The 18,757-nt window shown below is 45.4% G+C and overlaps 1 protein-coding gene across 1 annotated transcript in view; it reads left to right on the forward strand.

The window, feature by feature from the left end:
- The first annotated feature begins 3,141 nt into the window (after positions 1-3,141).
- UBR1 (ubiquitin protein ligase E3 component n-recognin 1) overlaps positions 3,142-18,757 on the forward strand; it is a 141,803-nt gene continuing 126,187 nt past the window's right edge. Inside the window, exons 1-3 of the mRNA XM_081112661.1 lie at positions 3,142-3,219; positions 3,350-3,698; positions 17,770-18,026. Coding sequence (XP_080968787.1) covers positions 3,618-3,698; positions 17,770-18,026 — 338 coding nt within the window. The 5' untranslated portion in view covers positions 3,142-3,219; positions 3,350-3,617. The remainder of the gene's footprint in view (positions 3,220-3,349; positions 3,699-17,769; positions 18,027-18,757) is intronic.

The following is an 18,757-nucleotide window of genomic DNA, read 5'->3' on the forward strand; positions in this document are numbered from 1 at the left end:
GGCCCCCGCCCAGGCCTGAGGCCTCTGGCCCAGGAATCATGCCTGGGCAGAGGACCCCCATCTCCCTCTGATCGCTTGCTCCACCCCCTGCCCAAGCCTGACGCCTCTGACCCAGGCTTCAGGCCTGGGCAAGGGGACCATCATATCCCCCCAATCCCCGGCTCCGCCCCCCACCCAGGCCTGATGCCTCGGCCAGAGGAGTTGACCCTCATCACCCTCCGATCACCAATCACCGGATCGGCCTCTTGACCAGGCCTGAGGCCTCCGGCAGAGGTGTCAGGCCTGAGCAGGGGACCCCCAGCTCCCCGCGGTTGCAGGCTCCACCCCTGCCCAGGCCTAACGCCTCTGGCCTAGGCGTCCGGCCCGGGCAGCGGGGACCTGCAGTGGCAGCGGGAGGCGCCGCGATCGTGGGCTTTGCTTTGGGCCCAGGCAAGGGACCCCTAGCTCCTGGGACTGCCAGCTTCGACCGTGCCCAGCTCCCATCGCTGGCTCCACCCCTACTTCCTGCTATCACTGGCCAGGGCGGCAAAGGCGCCTGATTCTCCGATCATGGCTGGGGGGCAGGGCAAAGGCGGCCCCAGGGCCGCCTTTGCCCTGCCCCCCAGCTCTTAGCTCACCCCTGGGTTTGCGATCACTGTCAGTGGCAGGGGGCTTCTTCCTGCTTTCCCTTTCGCCTCCCTGCATTGTGCCTACATATGCAAATTAGCCGCCATCTTGTTGGCAGTTAACTGCCAATCTTAGTTGGCAGTTAATTTGCATATAGCCCTGATTAGCCAATGAAAAAGGTATCGCCGTACGCCAATTACCATTTTTCTCTTTTATTAGTGTAGATGACATAATAGTTAATGCATCAATTAGAAATCTTTCAGTTTCAAAAAATAAAAACTACCTCTAGCTATCTTAAGAAAAGAGGATATCTATGGAAAGGATATCAGGGATCCATAGATTCTGCAGGAAGCTGAGGACAGGCTTAGAAAGAAACGCTTAGAAACCCAAGGAACTGCAGATGACCAAGAAGCTGGAGGCACAATTGTTTTTTAGCATGAACAGGCTAAATGAAGACTGCTGCCTGAGGATACTAAGCAGAAATGAAATCTAACCATGTGTTTGGGGACACTGTCACCCTGAAATAAGACTTCCCACAACAGAAAGATCTCCTTCATTAAATTGAGAAGCTGCCACCAGGTGCAGGACAGCCAGAAAAAAACCTACAAAAATGTTCATCCTGAATACTAGCAGTCATTGTACTGAACAATACCAGGCATTTAGGGCTTCAGGTGGTATCTCATTAATCCTCACAACCATCATGAGGAAAATAGTCTTATTACCATGTCTATTTTTATAGATGAGAAAACCAAATCTCTGTGAGGTTAATTCGCCTAAGGTTCCACAATCAACAAGTGGTAAAAAAGAAATTCAAATCCAGAAAGTCTGATTCAAGAGGTTAGGTATACAGCTATTAGTTCCTCCAAGAGGAGGGGAAAGGTCACACCACATCTGGCTAGATAAGGAAATACATTATCAAGAAGGCTTTTTGAATTGAATAGATTGGGTGGGTATCTATCAGGCACTAGATATTTATCTATCTTTAAAAAATGGGTAGATTTAAAAAATTTACACAATAAATACAAGAAAAACTAGACAATACAGTTAAGCAGAAAGTAATTTCTGTGATTTTGCAACCTAAGGATAACCAAGAGCAATATTTTGGTAATTAATATTCTTGGAATAGTCTTCGGGATTTTATCGTTTGGTCTATCCTATGTTGCAGACATTTCTTCCCAGGTTTTGTTTACTTTTTAACTTTGTGTAGTTTATTTTTAAATATCTAGGCACATTTTTGTCTTACATAAACAGAGCCATACTATTTTTGTTATTTATTCATTTGGGGGGGCGGGGGAGGAAGGGTGACAGGGAAGGGAGAGAGTAAATGAGAGGAAAGAAGGGAGGTTGATTTTAATTGACTTTATTTTATTTTTTAGAGAGGGAGAGAGGAACAGAAAGGGAGAAAGAGAAATATTGCTGTGAGAAACACTGATCTGCTGCCTCCTGCAGGTCCCCAACCAGGGATCAAGCCCTGCAACCCAGGCCTGTGCCCTGACCAGAATCAAACTGGCGACCTCCTGGTGCCTGGGAGGACATTCAACCAAATGAGCTACACCGGCCAGGGTTCGCTGGCTGATTCTTATATATGCCCTGACCAGGGATCATATTCCAACCTTGGCATATTGGGACAGCACTCTTAACCAACTTAGCTACCCAGCCAGGGCACAACCATACTGTTTTAGTTAACTTGTTTTTTCTACCCAACAAGATATAGTATCTTCCCAAGTCAGTAAGAATGTCTCTACAACAGTGGCTTTCAAATTGTATGGTCTTAGGATTATTTTATACTCTTAAAAAATTTTTTTTTAATTTCTTTCAGAGGAGAGAGAGAAAGAAACATCAATGATGAGAGAATCATTGATTGGCTGCCTCCTGCACGTCCCACACTGGGTATCGAGCCTGGACATATGCCCTGACCAGGAATCGAACCATGACCTTCTGATTCATAGGATGATGCTCGATCACTGAGCCATGCTGGCTGGGCTATACATTACTTTTGTTTATATTCACTTTACTTTTTATTTTTTTAGTATTAAAAATTATTTTTATGATTTGAAGATCTGACTTAACCTAATGCCAAAGAGTTAACTCTTTATTATTTTCTAAAAGGAGCTTTATTATTTTCCCCTTTATTAAAAACATAAATTTTAAAATGATGTTTTGCAAACAACTTAAAACTACAGATGAAGCTAAAGTAGCTCTTGACCATCTTCCTCTCCTTCCGGTTTTCAGAGCAAACTACCATTTGTTCTCTTTCCTTTCAGGATGTTTCCTTCGCATTTAAATTTATGTAAGCCTAAACATAAGGTTTGTGGCTACTTGACTGTCTTTTCCCCTCCTCCCTTGTTAGCTTGATCTTTCTACATAGATCTATACCTTGTTCTTTTTAAGAGATGCACGGTGTCCCATAATGCAGGTTACCATGTTAATTGTATCTTCCCTCCACCGACGAATAGGTTCCCAATTTTTCGCTATTTCTTCACCGCCAGTCCCCAAAACGCTGGGGCCTGAGTTTCATTGTGCGCATGCGCAAGTGCCCACGGGTTACCTTCCTAAAGACGTGATGGCTTCGAGTCCTTTTTCACTTTGATGGGCTCCCGGGAACCGCAGCAGGTACGTTGAGAGACAACACACACCTACACCAACGACCCGGCCAGGAGACCCTGGCCCCGGCTTTTTTTTCCCCTTTCACAACGGACGCCGATTTTTTTTATTTTATTATTATTATTTTTTTACCTCGTAGATGCAACAGTTCCCTGCACCGAAACCAGACACACAACCTTCAGCCACCGAGCTCTACGACTAAAAAAGTAGGGAAGGAAGACCCACGCGCCCCGAGAACCCTGACGCCTGCTTCCGGGAAGCGCACCGGAAGCCGCTGTTCGATTCTGCGTCAAATTCGACTCCAGGCGCCGTCGTAAAAGTGTCGTCTCGCGCCTCTGGAACCGGCCACAGGTCTCCGCTCGCCTCCGGCCGGGGGTCTGCAGCTGCAGGCGTCGGTTCCCCTCAAGATGGCGGACGAGGAGGCCAGGGGCGTGGAGAGGATGGAAGTCGGCCCGGACTTGCCCCAGACCCCGCAGGGACTGGCATCTGTAAGTCCGCGCGGGCCAGTGCCTTTTGTACCCCCCGTGCCTCCCTGCGGCGCTTCGGAGGATGTGGGGCTGCACCGCTTCGGAGGATGTGGGGCTGCACCGCTCATGGCGGCTCCGGGGAGGGGGAGTCATCGGGATGGATGTGGAAGGCAGCCACCCAATACAAAGTCATCCCTCGCCCACCTTCCTGCTGGCCGGGTCCGCGCAGTAGAATGCCCCTGTCATTTATTAGCGGTGACGAGCTTCAGCATGTCTCCGTCCTGGCGTGGAGGGAACTGGTGATGGTGGTAGCTGGTCTGTGGCGTCGGGGGCTGCGGCGGGCTGGGAGGAAGAGCTATTTTCCCGTAGACGCAGCGTTCCCCCCCTTCCCCCCCCCCCCTTGACGGCTGGAATCCGGGTGCAGCACCTGCTGTTGGGTTGATAGCTGACGGGGCGGGGACCGACAGGGCCAGGGTGTGCTGCCCCTGTCCACTCATGTCAGCTCTGGGCTGCAGGGAAAGATACGAGGTGTAGCAATTGGAGTCCTTGGGCCCAGGATCTGGAGAACCCCGGGCCTCATCCTCAGTGGAGGAGCCCGTCTTCCGTCGCTGCTTTTGCAAGGTGGAAAAGGGACTTCCAGACATTTCCAGCCAGAGAAATACCATGAATGAATATCGGGATCTATAGGTGGAAAGAATGGGAAGGCAAGAGAGAGTGAGCAAATTTGAGCCCGTCGCCTGGCTGCAGAGAGAAAGCCGACAGAGGTTAGGCGTAAGCAGTAACATTAGGTAATAGTCTGGATGTCTAGTGGGGAGATACGTAGGGAATATTAAAATAATTGGTTGTGGCATGATGTTGACTTTTGTCAGGTGGTGTTTCTTCTTGCATGCAGGAAAGTGTAGGCTATACACCTCTTCCTGCAGTTTCTTTGGTTTGTAGTTTTAGTGGAAGCTTTCTTGGAGTATTTGAATACCGCAGACACTTGAGCATTGTTTTATGAGAGAACAGAGCGAACTCCAGAAATAAGAGTCCACCCCAGGGACTGGCCAGTTTGGCTGGGAGATAGAAACCAGGTAGGGAGGGAGTTGGAATAAGGGTTGGGCCACATAGCTGTGGCAGTGCTTGCAGCTATCCCCTATCCCAAATAGTAATTCAACCTCACTTCACTGCTGGTACGGAAGGAGGGAGCATCTATCCTACCTAATAAAAGAGAAACATGATAATTGGCATGTGACCGCTACCCTTCCCATTGGCTAATCAGGGCGATATGCAAATTAACTGCCAGCCAAGATGGAGGCTGGCAGCCAGGCAGCTTGAAACTAACATGAGGCTTGCTTGCTTCAGTGATGGAGGACTCCAACATTCCCCACCTACCGCTGCAGGCCTCTGAGCTTGCAGTTTGAAACATGGTTACAAAAACAGAAGCTAAACAAAACCCCAGAAACCATCTTTCAGCTAGCCGGGATCTCAGACCTCGAGTTGATACAGAGTTTCGATTGTAGAACCTAAACAAACCAGGTACCTGCTTTCAGGAGCTGAGGCCTAAGAGCTGGAGCCTCAGAGCTAAAGCTGGCTCAGAATAAAAAAGAGAAAAGAAAAAAAGGAGCAGTTGCGAGCTTCAGTCCCAGCCTGAAAACAGCCCTCAGCCCCTCACCCAGACTGGCCAGGCACCTCAGTGGGGACCCCCACCGTGAAGGGTGTGTGACCAGCTGCAAACAGCCATCATCCCCTCATCCAGGCTGGCCAGGTACCCCAGTGGCGACCCCCACCCTGATCCAGGACACCCTTCAGGGCAAACCAGCCAGCCCCCACCCATGCACCAGGCCTCTATTCTATATAGTAAAAGGGTAATATGCCTCCCAGCACCGGGATCAGCGGAGCCGCGAGGTCTCCCAGCACTGGGATCAGCATGACAGGGGGCAGCGCCCAAACCCCCTGATCGCCCTGTGGCTCTGTGTGTGACAGGGGGCGGGGCCACAACCTCCCTATCCGCCCTGCTCTGTTCCTGACAGGGGAAGGCGCCCCAACCCCCTGATCGGCCCTGCTCTGTGCCTGATATGGGGGAGCTCCCCAACCTCCTGATCGCTCTGCGGCTCTGTGTGTGACAGGGTGCGGCACCCCAACCCCCCCATCCCCGGGCCCTGCTCTGTGTGTGATGGGGTAGAGCCATAACCTCCCCATCGGCCCTGCCCTGAGTGTGCGAGTGGTGGCACCCCAACCCCCTGATCGGCCCTGCTCTGTGGGTGATAGAGGGCGGCGCCCCAACCCCCCCACCCCACGGGCCCTGCTCTGTGTGTGATGGGGTAGAGCCATAACCTCCCCATCGGCCCTGCCCTGAGTGTGACAGTGGCGGTGCCCCAACCCCCTGATGGGCCCTGCTCTGTGCATGACAGGGGGGAGCTCCCAAACCCCCTGTTCGACCCTGCTCTGTGCATGACAGGGGGGAGCTCCCCAACCCCCTGATCGGCCCTGCTCTGTGCGTGACAGGGGGCAGCGCCCCAACCCCCTGATTGGCCCTGCTCTGTGCGTGACGGGGTGGCGCCGCAACCTCCCCATCAACCCTGCCTTGAGTGTGACAGGGGACAGTGCCCCAACCCCCCAATCGGCCCTACCCTGAGCGTGACTGAGGGTGGCATCGCAACCTCCCAATCCGCCCTGCTCTGTGCATGACAGGGTTCGGCGCCCCAATTCCCCAATCGGCCCTGCTCTGAGCCTGACCAGGGGCTGCACCTAGGGATTAGGCCTGCCCTCTGCCACCCGGGAGCAGGCCTAAGCCAGCAGGTCGTTATCTCCCGAGGGGTCCCAGACTGTGAGAGGGCACAGGCCGGGCTGAGGTAGCCTCCCTCCCCCCCCCCCCCCCCCGAGTGCACAAATTTTTGTGCACCAGGCCTCTACTCTGAGATAATAAGAAATGAGAAGAGGGGAAAAGTTTGGAAGCAGTTGTAAACATCTGGTTTCAATGGTAGCTTGTGCTTTGTACATCTTAGAGGTAATGGAGAAACTGCGTGCTGTGGACAGAAGTGTTACTGTAATTTTGCATTGCTAAAGATGACGAGTGTTTATTTAAAGCTTTGATGTATTCCTTCCAAGTAGTATAGTAAAATCTCATCAACCTGGACTTCACTTATTTGGCATTGGAGATAATGGTACAGGAATCGAGCTAGAGTTACGTTGCAAACTCTACTTCAAGAAATGTTAGATTTCATTGTAAGGCTTTGGATTTTGCAAAGTAGCAGGTAGATTCCAAGAGAGGTGCAAAAGCTTCAGGGAAGTCACAGTCCAGTGGCACAGATAAGACAAGCGATCAAATGATTTTAATACAAGATAGGGTGATATAAGTGGATGAAGACTTGTGACTGTTAAGCCTCATGATCACTTTTTTGGCTTGGATTTCTCTACTTGAGGATCCCAGATAGCATCTTACTTTTCTTTTATTTTTAAATCTACTATCTTTAATTTTATCCTAACTGGAGTAAGATTCTGGCTTTCCAGATTACTTCTTCTTTGCTATGAAGCAAAACAAGCTCAACGATTCTTTGACATTTGAATAATTTGTATTTTAAATCAACATGGGGAGGCAGGTAAAACAAAACTAATAAATATGGGAGTGTTGCAGAGGTTTAAGAACTCTTACCAACTCCACTAGAGTTTTGTTTATGGTTATAGTTCTTGCTATCCTTAAATCAAACTTCCTTCTTAGTTCCTTGGTCATTTTTCTGTCATGTTGCTATCAACATGTATGAAGGCTATCAAATTCTTAGTATCACCTAACACAATTATAGTGAGATAATAGGTATGAATTATTGGACATTTATAAAAGCCATTGCTTGATAATGATTAGGGTAATTGATTCTGTAGATCAGCATCCCCTACTAATTTTGAAGTCCTGGTCTTGTGGGCCACACATTGAGTAAGACTAAGCTAGACAATTGGAAGTTCTCAGTACAGACTTGACATTGTGGGGAGGGATAAGATCTTTGAGGAGGAAAGTGTGTGTGTATGTGTATATGCGTATATAGGAACATACATACAGAGAGACAGACGGACATGGAGTAAGACAGGGTAAAGGGGGAGAGAGAGAGAAGGAGGCGGAACAGGAATGGTTGAATTTCAGGGGCAGAAGATGGAGGAAAAACCAGGGAAGGACCAGGGAGTAGCCAAGCAGGAATGAGGTGAGAGTAGCGTAGTGTCTAGAAGAGGGTGGTTTACTAGGTCCAGGAAGATGAGGACTGAGAAAAATTGGAAATTCAGATAGTATATGGGGTGGTCTAACACAGCTTTTAGCTTCTGTCTTCTTCAACTGGACTTTCATAAGTCCATCTCAGAAGATTTTCCTGGCGTGGTACTTTTCTTTTTCCTGTCTATACTCTCTGCCTATGTGATTTATTTTGTTCTATGGCTATAAATACCACCTGTATGCATTCAGTTCCCAAATTTAGGTCATCTCACTTCTGAGCTCCAGAATCACAAATCCAACTACCTACTTGACATATCCACTTGGATGTCTAAGTGTTTCAAATAGGGGAGCAATTAGGAAGCCACTACAGTGACTTATCCACGCCATAGGTGATGGTGGCTTGTATGAGAGAGATCACTGGAGATGGAAAGCAGAGGTTGGATTCGAGAGAGAATTTGGAAGTATGGCAGAAACAGATTTGCTTGTGGATTGAGCATGAGGCAAGAGGGAAGAAACAGATGACATCTGGATCCCCAGTGTTTGGCTTAAGCATTCATGGCCATAGTTGTGTCATATACTGAGGAATGACCAGATTTTGGGAGGGGGAAACAGGGAGGCAGATCAAGAGTTTTGTTATTCCTGTCTCAGTAGATGAAACTTCCATAATAGCTCTTGAACACAAACAATTCTGTGTCTCCACTCCACCTCTCTAGTCATAGTCACCATCTATTGCTAGGCAACTGCAGTGGCCTCCTAACTGGCTTCATTGCTTCCATTTTGCCCTGTTTCAGTCCATTCTCCTCTTAGCAACCAGAGTAAATCTTTTTAAGACTAAATCATATTCATGTCAGTTTCCTGCCTAAATTCTTTGGTGATTTTCCATTGTGTTTGGAATAAAATCTAAATGCATTACAAGTCATTCAAGATCCTGCCTGATCGGCCTCTACATGTCCTCTAATTTCTTGTTAGTTTCTTCTCTCAGTGTTAGCCACCTGGCCTGCTAGTTTCTAAAACGAGCCCATGCTGTATCTTGCTTCAGGGCCTATGCCTTTGCTTGCTGTTTTTTTGCCCCCTCCTTAGAGTATTTTTCTTCTGTTTTTTCTTGATACCCTGTCTAAAAGATGGGTTCCTCTTACTCTTTGTCAAAGTATCCTGTTTATTTCTTCTACTGTACTTATTATAATCTGTAATTACTGTATTATCTTTATTTACTTATTTAAATGTCTGTCTTTCCTGCCAGAATGTAAGCTCCATGAAGGCAAGGATCATGTCTCACTGTATACTGATATATACCAGTATGTGCTTTATATAGCAGACATTTACATACTCTTTGTGAATAAATGAGGATCAACATTAGTGATTTATTTTAGCAAGAATGGTAGTGATTGGGGGAAGGAGGACAGAAGTAGGGAGCATATTGGGATAATGGCTAACCTTGGAGTCCAGACTGAACAGGGAGCTAAGGAAAGCGAAGGGAATTGGTGGGATTTAAGGTATTAAAGTTATGATGTTGACATAAATTGAAGGACTGAATGTTATGGTCAGAAAGAGGAAATTTGGAGTTTTAGAACATGGAGGCACATCAGGTGCTTGTGATGGCAGAGCCAGGTTTAGATGTGCCTCTATGTTCCTATAGCATCCTTTTCATACTCTTGTATATAGCATATCTCAGGCTCTACTCATAACTACCTATTTACTGTCTGTCTTTTGTTCTAGATAATAAACTCCTTGATAATACAAACTGTTTCCTGTTCACATCAGTATCTCCACTACCTACAACATTGCTTCAGAATTGTTATTGAATATATGAATGAATGAATGAGGAGACACTAGCTGAGGTAGAGTGGAGGTGAAGGAAATAGGAGTTGAGAAGGTTAAGAGTTTATAAGGCTAAAAAGTTTAAAATTGAATAGGGAGGATTTAAAAAAATTTTTTTATTGATTTTTTTTTTTTTTTTTTTTTTTTTTTTACAGAGAATGGAAGGGAGAGGGATAGAGAAATAGAAACATAGATGAGCGAGAAACACACCCCCTACTGGGGATTGAGCCTGAAACCTGGGTATGTGCCCTGATCAGGAATCAAACCTAACTGGTGACCTCCTGGTTCATGGGTTGATGTTCAACCACTGAGCAACACCAGCTGGGTATTGTTTTACTTACTTATTTATTGATTTATCCTCACCCAAGGATATTTTTTTCATTGCTTTTTAGAGAGAGTGGAAAGGAGGGAGGGGGAGAGAGACAGAAGGGAGAGAGAGAGAGAGAAACATTGATGTGAGAGAGCCATGTTAATTGGTTGCCACCTGCACATACAAGTGCATATGCGACTGAGGACCGGGGATAAAACCTGCAACCTAGGTACATGCCCTTGACTAGGAATTGAACCCGAGACCCTTTGGTGCTCAGGCTGATGCTCTATCCACTGAGCCATGCTGGCAGGGCAAATAAGAGATTTTATCTATATCTATATCTATATCTATCTATCTATATATATATATAAATTTAAATTCTTTATTGTTGGAAAATAGGGAGGATTTTTAAAAAATATTATTGAGGCCTCCTGGTGTGGTTCAGGGGTTAAGTGTTGACCTGTGAACCACGAGGTCACAGTTCAATTACTGGTTGGGACATGCTCTGGTTATGGGCTCGGTTCCCAGTAGGCGGCATGCAGGAGGCATCTGATTAATGATTCTTTCTCGTCATTGATGTTTCTATCTCTCTCCCTTTCCCTTCCTTTCTGAAATCAGTACAGATATAAAAAAAATCTTATTGAGGTATAAGTTATCTATCTATAATAATAAAAGGGTAATATGCTAATTAGATCTGACGTCATTCTGGATGAAGCCGGGGCCAGAGGGAAGCCAGGTGCTTGTGGGTGGCCAAAGGGAAGCAAGCCCAGGTACTGGGTGCCAGTGGGAGGCTGGTGCCAGCAGCCGGGGGAAGGAAGGCCTACTCTTGCATGAATTTTGTGCATCAGGCCTCTAGTCCTATCTAATAATAGAGAAACATGGTAATTAACCGTAACTTCGCTACCTTTCCCATTGGCTAATCAGGGTGATATGCAAATTAACTGCCAACCAAGATGGTGGCCAGCAGCCAGGCAGCTGAAGCAAACAGGAGGCTTGCTTGCTCCAGTGACGGAGGAAGCCAAGGTTCCCCGCCGGCCGCTGCCGGCCTCTGAGCTGCAGTCTAAGAAACAATGTTGCAATTATAGAAGCTAAACAATCCCCAGAAACCTGCTTTCAGCCAGCCGGCCTCAGAGCTGGAGCTGAAACAGTGTTTCAATTATAGAATCCAAACAAACCCAGAGACCTGCTTTCAGCAGCCGAGGTCTCAGAGCTGGAGCCGAGCCTCAGAGCTAAAGCCGGCTCTCAGCTCCAGTGACAGCCATAGAAGGTAAATAAATCCCAGAATAAAAAAAGAAAAAGAAAAAAAGGAGAGGTTGGGAGCTTCAGTTGCCTGCCAGCCTGAAAACGGCCCTCAGCCCTCACCCAGACTGTCCAGGCACCCCAGTGGGGACCCCCACCCTGAAGGGGGTGTGACCAGATGCAAACAGCCATCATCCCCTCATCCAGGCTGGCCAGGCACCCAAGCGGGACCCCCACCCTGATCCAGGACACCCTTCAGGGCAAACCAGCTGGCCCCCACCTGTGCACCAGGCCTCTATCCTATATAGTAACAGGGTAATATGCCTCCCAGCACCGGGATCAGCGGAGCCGCGAGGCCTCCCGGCACTGGGATCAGCGTGACAGGGGCCAGCGCCCAAACCCCCTGATCGCCCTGTGGCTCTGTGTGTGACAGGGGGCGGGGCCACAACCTCCCTATCCGCCCTGCTCTGTTTGTGACTGGGGAAGGCACCCCAACCTCCTGATCAGCCCTGCTCTGTGCCTGATATGGGGGAGCTCCCCAACCCCCTGATCGCCCTACGGTTCTGTGTGTGACAGGGTGCCGCTCCCCAACCCCCTGATCAGCCCTGCTCTGTGGGTGACAGGGTGTGGAGCCCAACCCCCCCCCCCCCCCCATGGGCCCTGCTCTGTGTGTGACGGGGTAGAGCCATAACCTCCCCATTGGCCCTGCCCTGAGTGTGACAGTGGCGGCGCCCCAACCCCCTGATCAGCCCTGCTCTGTGGGTGACAGGGTGTGGCGCCCCAACCCCCCCCCTCCCCCACGGACCCTGCTCTGTGTGTGACGGGGTAGAGCCATAACCTCCCCATCGGCCCTGCCCTGAGTGTGACAGGGGGGAGCTCCCCAACCCCCTGATCGACCCTGCTCTGTGTGTGACAGGGGGCGGTGCCCCAACCCCCTGATTGGCCCTGCTCTGTGGGTGACAGGGGGTGGTGCCGCAACCTCCCCATCAACCCTGCCTTGAGTGTGACAGGGGACAGTGCCCCAACCCCCCAATCGGCCCTACCCTGAGCGTGACTGAGGGTGGCATTGCAACCTCCCAATCCGCCCTGCTCTGTGCATGACAGGGGGCGGCGCCCCAACTTCCCAATCGGCCCTGCTCTGAGCCCGACCAGGGGCTGCACCTAGGGATTGGGCCTGCCCTCTGCCACCTGGGAGCAGGCCTAAGCCAGCAGGTCGTTATCTCCCGAGGGGTCCCAGACTGTGAGAGGGCACAGGCTGGGCTGAGGGACCCCCTCTCCTCCCCAAGTGCACAAATTTTTGTGCACCGGGCCTCTAGTAGTTATATAATGAGTTTGGTGTTTTTTTTTTTAAAGCATTTGGTACAACCTTTTTTTTTTTTAATGTTAAGTTATACCCTTCTAATAAGCTAAGTGGTTATGGAAATATGCTCTACTAAATAAAGTTACTGAAAAACTCCGGAAGAGTTATACTAGTACTTACCAAAGTGCTTACTTGCTATATGGGAATGACATAGGCCTTGTCCAGATGGAGTTTACTTTAATTACAATTAAGCTTCACCTTATTAGTTTCAATGCAATATCAGCCTAAGGAGAATTTTTTATCCCTGCAAGCCTTGTGTTGGCAAATATGATAAGGAAGTTTACTGTGTCTTCATGACATTGATAAAATAGGCTAGGACAAATATAGAGTCATGTGATAAACAAGGTCCCTCTCTTTTCTTCCCTGTTGAAATACATAAACATGCAGTCAGGATATGGCTTTGAGAACATACTGTCCCTCTTAAACCATTTTCTTTTTCTCCTCCAACCATAAGTTCATGCTCCAATTTTCTAGGCTTTCCTTGAAGTCTTTTGATGAATGAAATCTGCTTTCCTAAACTCTGGGGTACATATCTCATATTCTCTTCCTAAGGCAGAATATGTGTGTACTGTATTAAAAAAAAACAATCACCACCACCAGTGGATAAATTAATAGAGTTGTCCTTCTGTGGTTAATGTCATTACTCATAAATACCAAAAGTTCAAAGGCATTTTAAAAGGTAGTCCATAAAGACACCTTAAGTAGTTATAGCTCCACTCTTCCAAACAAGTCAACTAGACTTTGTTCTGAAGAATGGCATTAAGTAAACTATTAGAAGATGAACTACACTCAAGTAAATAACAGTAAACTCTATCTTTCATCACAATTATATGTGATTGATCTAGGGCAGGGGTCCTCAAACTACAGCCCGTGGGCCACATGAGGCCCGCCGAAAACAGTTATCCGGCCCGCCGGGTGTTTTTGCCGCCACTGCCTGTCCTGCTTAGCAGACGACTCGTCCCGGGCCTGCAGTGCGCATGTGTGGAATGTCTGAGGGACAGTGAACTGGCCCCCTGTTTAAAAAGTTTGAGGACCTCTGATCTAGGGTTTTAATTGTTGCAAGCTCACTAAGTCATAATGTGATATGACTGGCAAAAAAAGAACACGATCTTTTAAAGCAATTTAGTGCTCTGGATAAGAAAGGTAATAAATAGTTCTGCTCCCCTGTGTGGAGGCATATTGTACATGTTCCATAAATGGAGAACGGTCTGGATACTATGTCATTAGGAATGGACACATTTCTTTAGTTTCTATGTTCTAGTTCAGTCTCAAAATGAAGAGACTAAGGAGGAATATAATAGTTACCTTAATTTATTTGAAAGGCTGTTGGATAAAATAGCAGAGTAAATTGTATTGGATCATTTCAGGCAGTGTAGGCTAAAAGTTACAGGAAAGTAGATTTTGGGTTAATTGTGAGCTGTAAGAATGGAAGTTGACTGAGAGGAAATGTTTTGTATTGGGTAAAATAGCAGAGTAAATTGTATTGGATCATTTCAGGCAGTGTAGGCTAAAAGTTACAGGAAGGTAGATTTTGGGTTAATTGTGAGCTGTAAGAATGGAAGTTAGCTGAAAGGAAATGTTTTGACAGGCTTAGAGACCCAATTATCAGATAGGGTAGGGTTTCCCTATGGTGTAAGCAGTTGAACTAGGGTTGTTGTTTTCTTATGTTTATGAACCTGTCAAATGGTATCACAAGAAAACATTGTGTAACCAAAAGATTTCTTGGTGCTAGAGATGCTTCAATTACTAACCCAGTACTTGCCACATGACCACTTCTAGAGCCTCCAGATGTTGTAACCACTTCAAAACAGAAGAATTAGAAAAAGAGTTATATACTATATTTAAAGTTTCTTTTTCAGAATGATGTTCCTGAACAAGCATCCAAGTAAGTCCCTGGGGATGAGGGAAATATTTGGGAATTTAAATGATGTGAGAGCTTGTTTTCAGAGAACAATTAGGAAAACCTTCCCTTAATTCCAGATGCTGGAAAAAAAAATCTGGGGATTGAATAAAGAATTATTAATTTTATTCTTAAATTGGGAAAATTACTAAGAGCAATCAAACAGAACAAAAGCAAACTTTTTGGTGTATGGGATGATGCTCCAACCAACTGAGCCACCCAGCCAGGGCTGGAAGGCACAGGTTTTTTTGTTATTGTTGTTTGGTGTTTTATGGTTGTTGTTAATCCTCACCTGAAGATATTTCTCCATCAGTTTTTTAGAGAGGGTGGAAGTGGTTGGGGAGGAGAGAGAGAGAAACATTGACATGAGAGAGACACATAGTTTGGTTGCCTCCCAATGCTGAACTCACCCTGCCTGGGGCCGGAAATTGAACCCACGACTCTTCTGTGCGTGGGCTGACGCTTCAACCACTTAGGCACACCAGCCAAGGCTGGAAGGCACAGTTTTTTAAAAAAGGTTTTAGTAAAATGTCTTAGTTTTTATAATAAAAAATTATCCCCCTAATATGAAAGCACTGTAAAGATATTATTCATAGGTAAGCAGACATACAAACAGAGTCCATGAAAATATGCTAAAATCTCACTACCCACAACTGTTAACATTTTGGTATATATTCCCTCTGATTTCCCCCCATGTAAATACAATTAATATTTAATCCAAATGAGATTTCATACATATTGCTTTGTAACCTACTTTACTGAACTATATAATAAAAGGCTAATATGCAAATTGTCCCCTCGAGAGTTCCACCGACCAGGAATTCGACCACCCTCTATGACGTGCACTCACCACCAGGGGGCGGCATGGAACGAAGGAACGCCCTGGCCGGCAGCTGGGGAAGGAAAGCCCTGATTGGCCCTGATCGCCAGCCAGGCCTAAGGACCCTACCTGTGCACTGGGCCTCTAGTATATTATTAATGCCTCTCTATATTAGTAAATAGACATCTGCACTATTTGTAACTTTTGTAACTTTTTATTTTGGACTCATTTTAGACTTACAGAAAACTTGAAAAAATAGCACAGACAGTTATTTTATATCTCTCAGGCCTATATCCACTAATGTTGACATCCTGCATAACCTTAGTATAATTATTAGGGTAAAGAAATTAATATTGATAATAACTAACCTACAAACCTTATTTGAATTTTACCAGTTTTCCCACTAATGTTCTTATTCTGTTCCAGGGTTTTTTTTAGGATCCCACATTACATTTAGTATTTCTCCTTTATCTCTTCCAGTTTGTGTCTCAGTTTCTTCATAGTCTCTTTCAATTTGTAACAGTATCTTGGTCTTTCCTTGTTTTTCATGACTGTGATACTTTTAATATCTATCTATCTATCTATCTATCTATACATATATATATATTTTATTGATTTCAGAGAGGAAGGGAGAGAGAGAAAGAAACATCTATGATGAGAGAGAATCATTTGATTGGCTGCCTCCTGCATGCCCCCTACGGAAACCAAGCCTGAAACCCGGGAAACCCCAGGCATGTGCCCTGACCGGGAATCAAACCGTGACCTCCTGGTTCATAGGTCAGTGCTCAACCACTGAGCCACACTGGCTGGATGACCTTGATACTTTCGAAGATTATTGCACAGTTTTGTACAATGATCCTCAATTTGAGTTTGATGTTTTTTCATGATTGGAATGAGGTTATACATTTTGGGCAAGAATAACACAAAAATGGTACCATATTTTTCTCAGGGCATCATATTAAGGGAGTCTTGATATTAATATTTTTTATTAGTGATATTTATCTTAATCACTTGGTTAACTTGGTATCTGCAGGGTCTCTACTTTATACTTACTATCTTTTAACTTTCTAGTTAATAAATATCATTAGGGAGATAATTTGAAAATATTTGGTGTCATTTTAAATATATTTTACAGATTTTTAAGAGTTTTTTTCTTAATTGCAGAAGTATTGACACTTGTTTGTCTAAGTCAAGCAACATGACATTGTTTACTCTTTTTTTATATATTTTTATTGCTTTCAGAGCAGAAGGAAGAGGGAAAGAGAGATAGAAACATCAACAATGAGAGAGAATCATTGATCAGCTGCCACCTGCACACTCCCTACTGGGGATGGAGCCTGCAACCTGGGCACGTGCCCTTGTCTGGAGTCGAACCTGAGACCCTTTCGTCCACAGGCTGTCCACTGAGCCACACCAGCTAGGGCAGCATTGTTTACTCTTTTAATCCTCACCCCAGGACATGCTTATTGATTTTAGAAAGAGGGGAGGGAGTGAGAGAGAGAGAAACATGAAACATCAAATTGGTTGTCTTCTGCATGTGCCCCAACTGGGGATCGAACCCACAACCTAGTTATGTGCCTTGACCAGGGATCAAACCTGCTCCAATCAACTGAGCCACCCTGGCCAGGGCTTTATTTTATTTTTTTACCTACATTTTAATGGGTTTTGTAGGGTAATCTCATTGTCATTTTAATTTGCATTTTTGTAATGACTAAGGATGTTGAGCATGCTTTCAGATGTAAATAAGCATGGCATAGCCCAGCTGATGTTGCTCAGTGGTTGAGTGTTGACCTACACCAGTGAACCAGGAGGTCACGGTTCAATTCTCGGGTCAGGGCACATGCCCAGGTTACAGGCTCCATCCCCAGTGGGGCTTGTAGGAGGCAGCCAATCAGTGATTCTCTCACCATTAATGTTTCTCTCTTCCTCTCCTTTCCTCTCTGAAATCAATACAAATATATATTTTTTAAAAATAAGCATGGCATAGAAGCCATCTGTAACAGTTTCTTTTGAAGAGCAGGTTTTACTTTTGATGAAGCCCAATTTTTTTTTTTCTTTGATGGTTAGTGCTTTTTTTGTGTTCTAAAAACTCTTTGGCACTCATTCATTTTGATCTCTCATTAATTGCATGGTTCTTGAAAAAAAAACTAATACTGTGGGGAACGCTTTGTCTGTATAGCCTCTAAATGATAATAGAGTTACCTATGCACACCAAAAATTAGCCATTTCAGAAGGGAAGGATAATTCTCACCCACTACAGCTGCTTTTCTTTTTTCCAGGTATCTATGGTATATGTGGGCAATCACTTGTTTCCAAGACTTTTTTTTAATCACCCACTTTCCTTTTGTATTGGCAAAGGATAAAATAAGAATATATTGTAGGTCACTTTCTCTGAAATTACAGAACTGTGCCCCTAGAATTTTAAGAAGGAACTTATAACAAAATCTACTCATTTTCTTTTCTTTCAGTGGTGGGATCAGCAAGCTGATTTTCATACTACTTTCTTGCACCATTTGGCACAATTGGTGCCGGAAATTTATTTTGCTGAAATGGACCCAGACTTGGAAAAGCAGGAGGAGAATATACAAACGTCAATATTCACTCCACTGGAATGGTATTTATTTGGAGAAGATCCAGATATTTCTTTAGAGAAATTAAAACATAGTGGAGTATTTCAACTCTGTGGGAAGGTTTTCAAAAGTGGAGAAACAACATATTCTTGTAGGTAAGAATTAGAAATTTACAGGATTGGTTGTAATTACAATATTGATATTTTGTAATTCAGGGACACCTACTTCATGATGTACCTTTCTTGGTTTATTACTTGTGTAATCCTACTTAACTAACTTCCTTTTATTATTCACTTATACATCTGTTTTTGCTAGTATACTAGTAGCTTGTTTTCTTGTTTGTTTTTAAAATTTGTTTTAATTTCAGAGAAGAAGAGAGAGGGGGAGAGATAGAAACATCAATGATGAGAGGGAATCATTGATTGGCTGCCTCCTGCACTCCCCCGACTGGGGATCAAGCCCACAACCCAGGCATGTGCCCTTCACAGAAATCGAACCCTGACCTCCTAGTTCAGTGATGGCGAACCTTTTGAGCTCGGCGTGTCAGCATTTTGAAAAACCCTAACTTAACTCTGGTGCCATGTCACATATAGAAATTTTTTGATATTTGCAACCATAGTAAAACAAAGACTTATATTTTTGATATTTATTTTATATATTTAAATGCCATTTAACAAAGAAAAATCAACCAAAAAAATGAGTTCGCGTGTCACCTCTGACACGTGTGTCATAGGTTTGCCATCACTGTCCTAGGTCATATGTCAACACTCAGCCACTGAGCCACGTCAGCCGGCAGCTTGTTTTTTTAATATGACATAATTAAGCAGTTTTCTCATTTTTTCTTTATTTTCTCCAAAAGTGTGCATAAGTGATAGATTTTTGCCTC

This window comes from Myotis nattereri (genome assembly GCF_964212035.1).
Source record: "Myotis nattereri genome assembly, chromosome: 1".
Classification (NCBI taxonomy): Eukaryota; Metazoa; Chordata; class Mammalia; order Chiroptera; family Vespertilionidae; genus Myotis; species Myotis nattereri.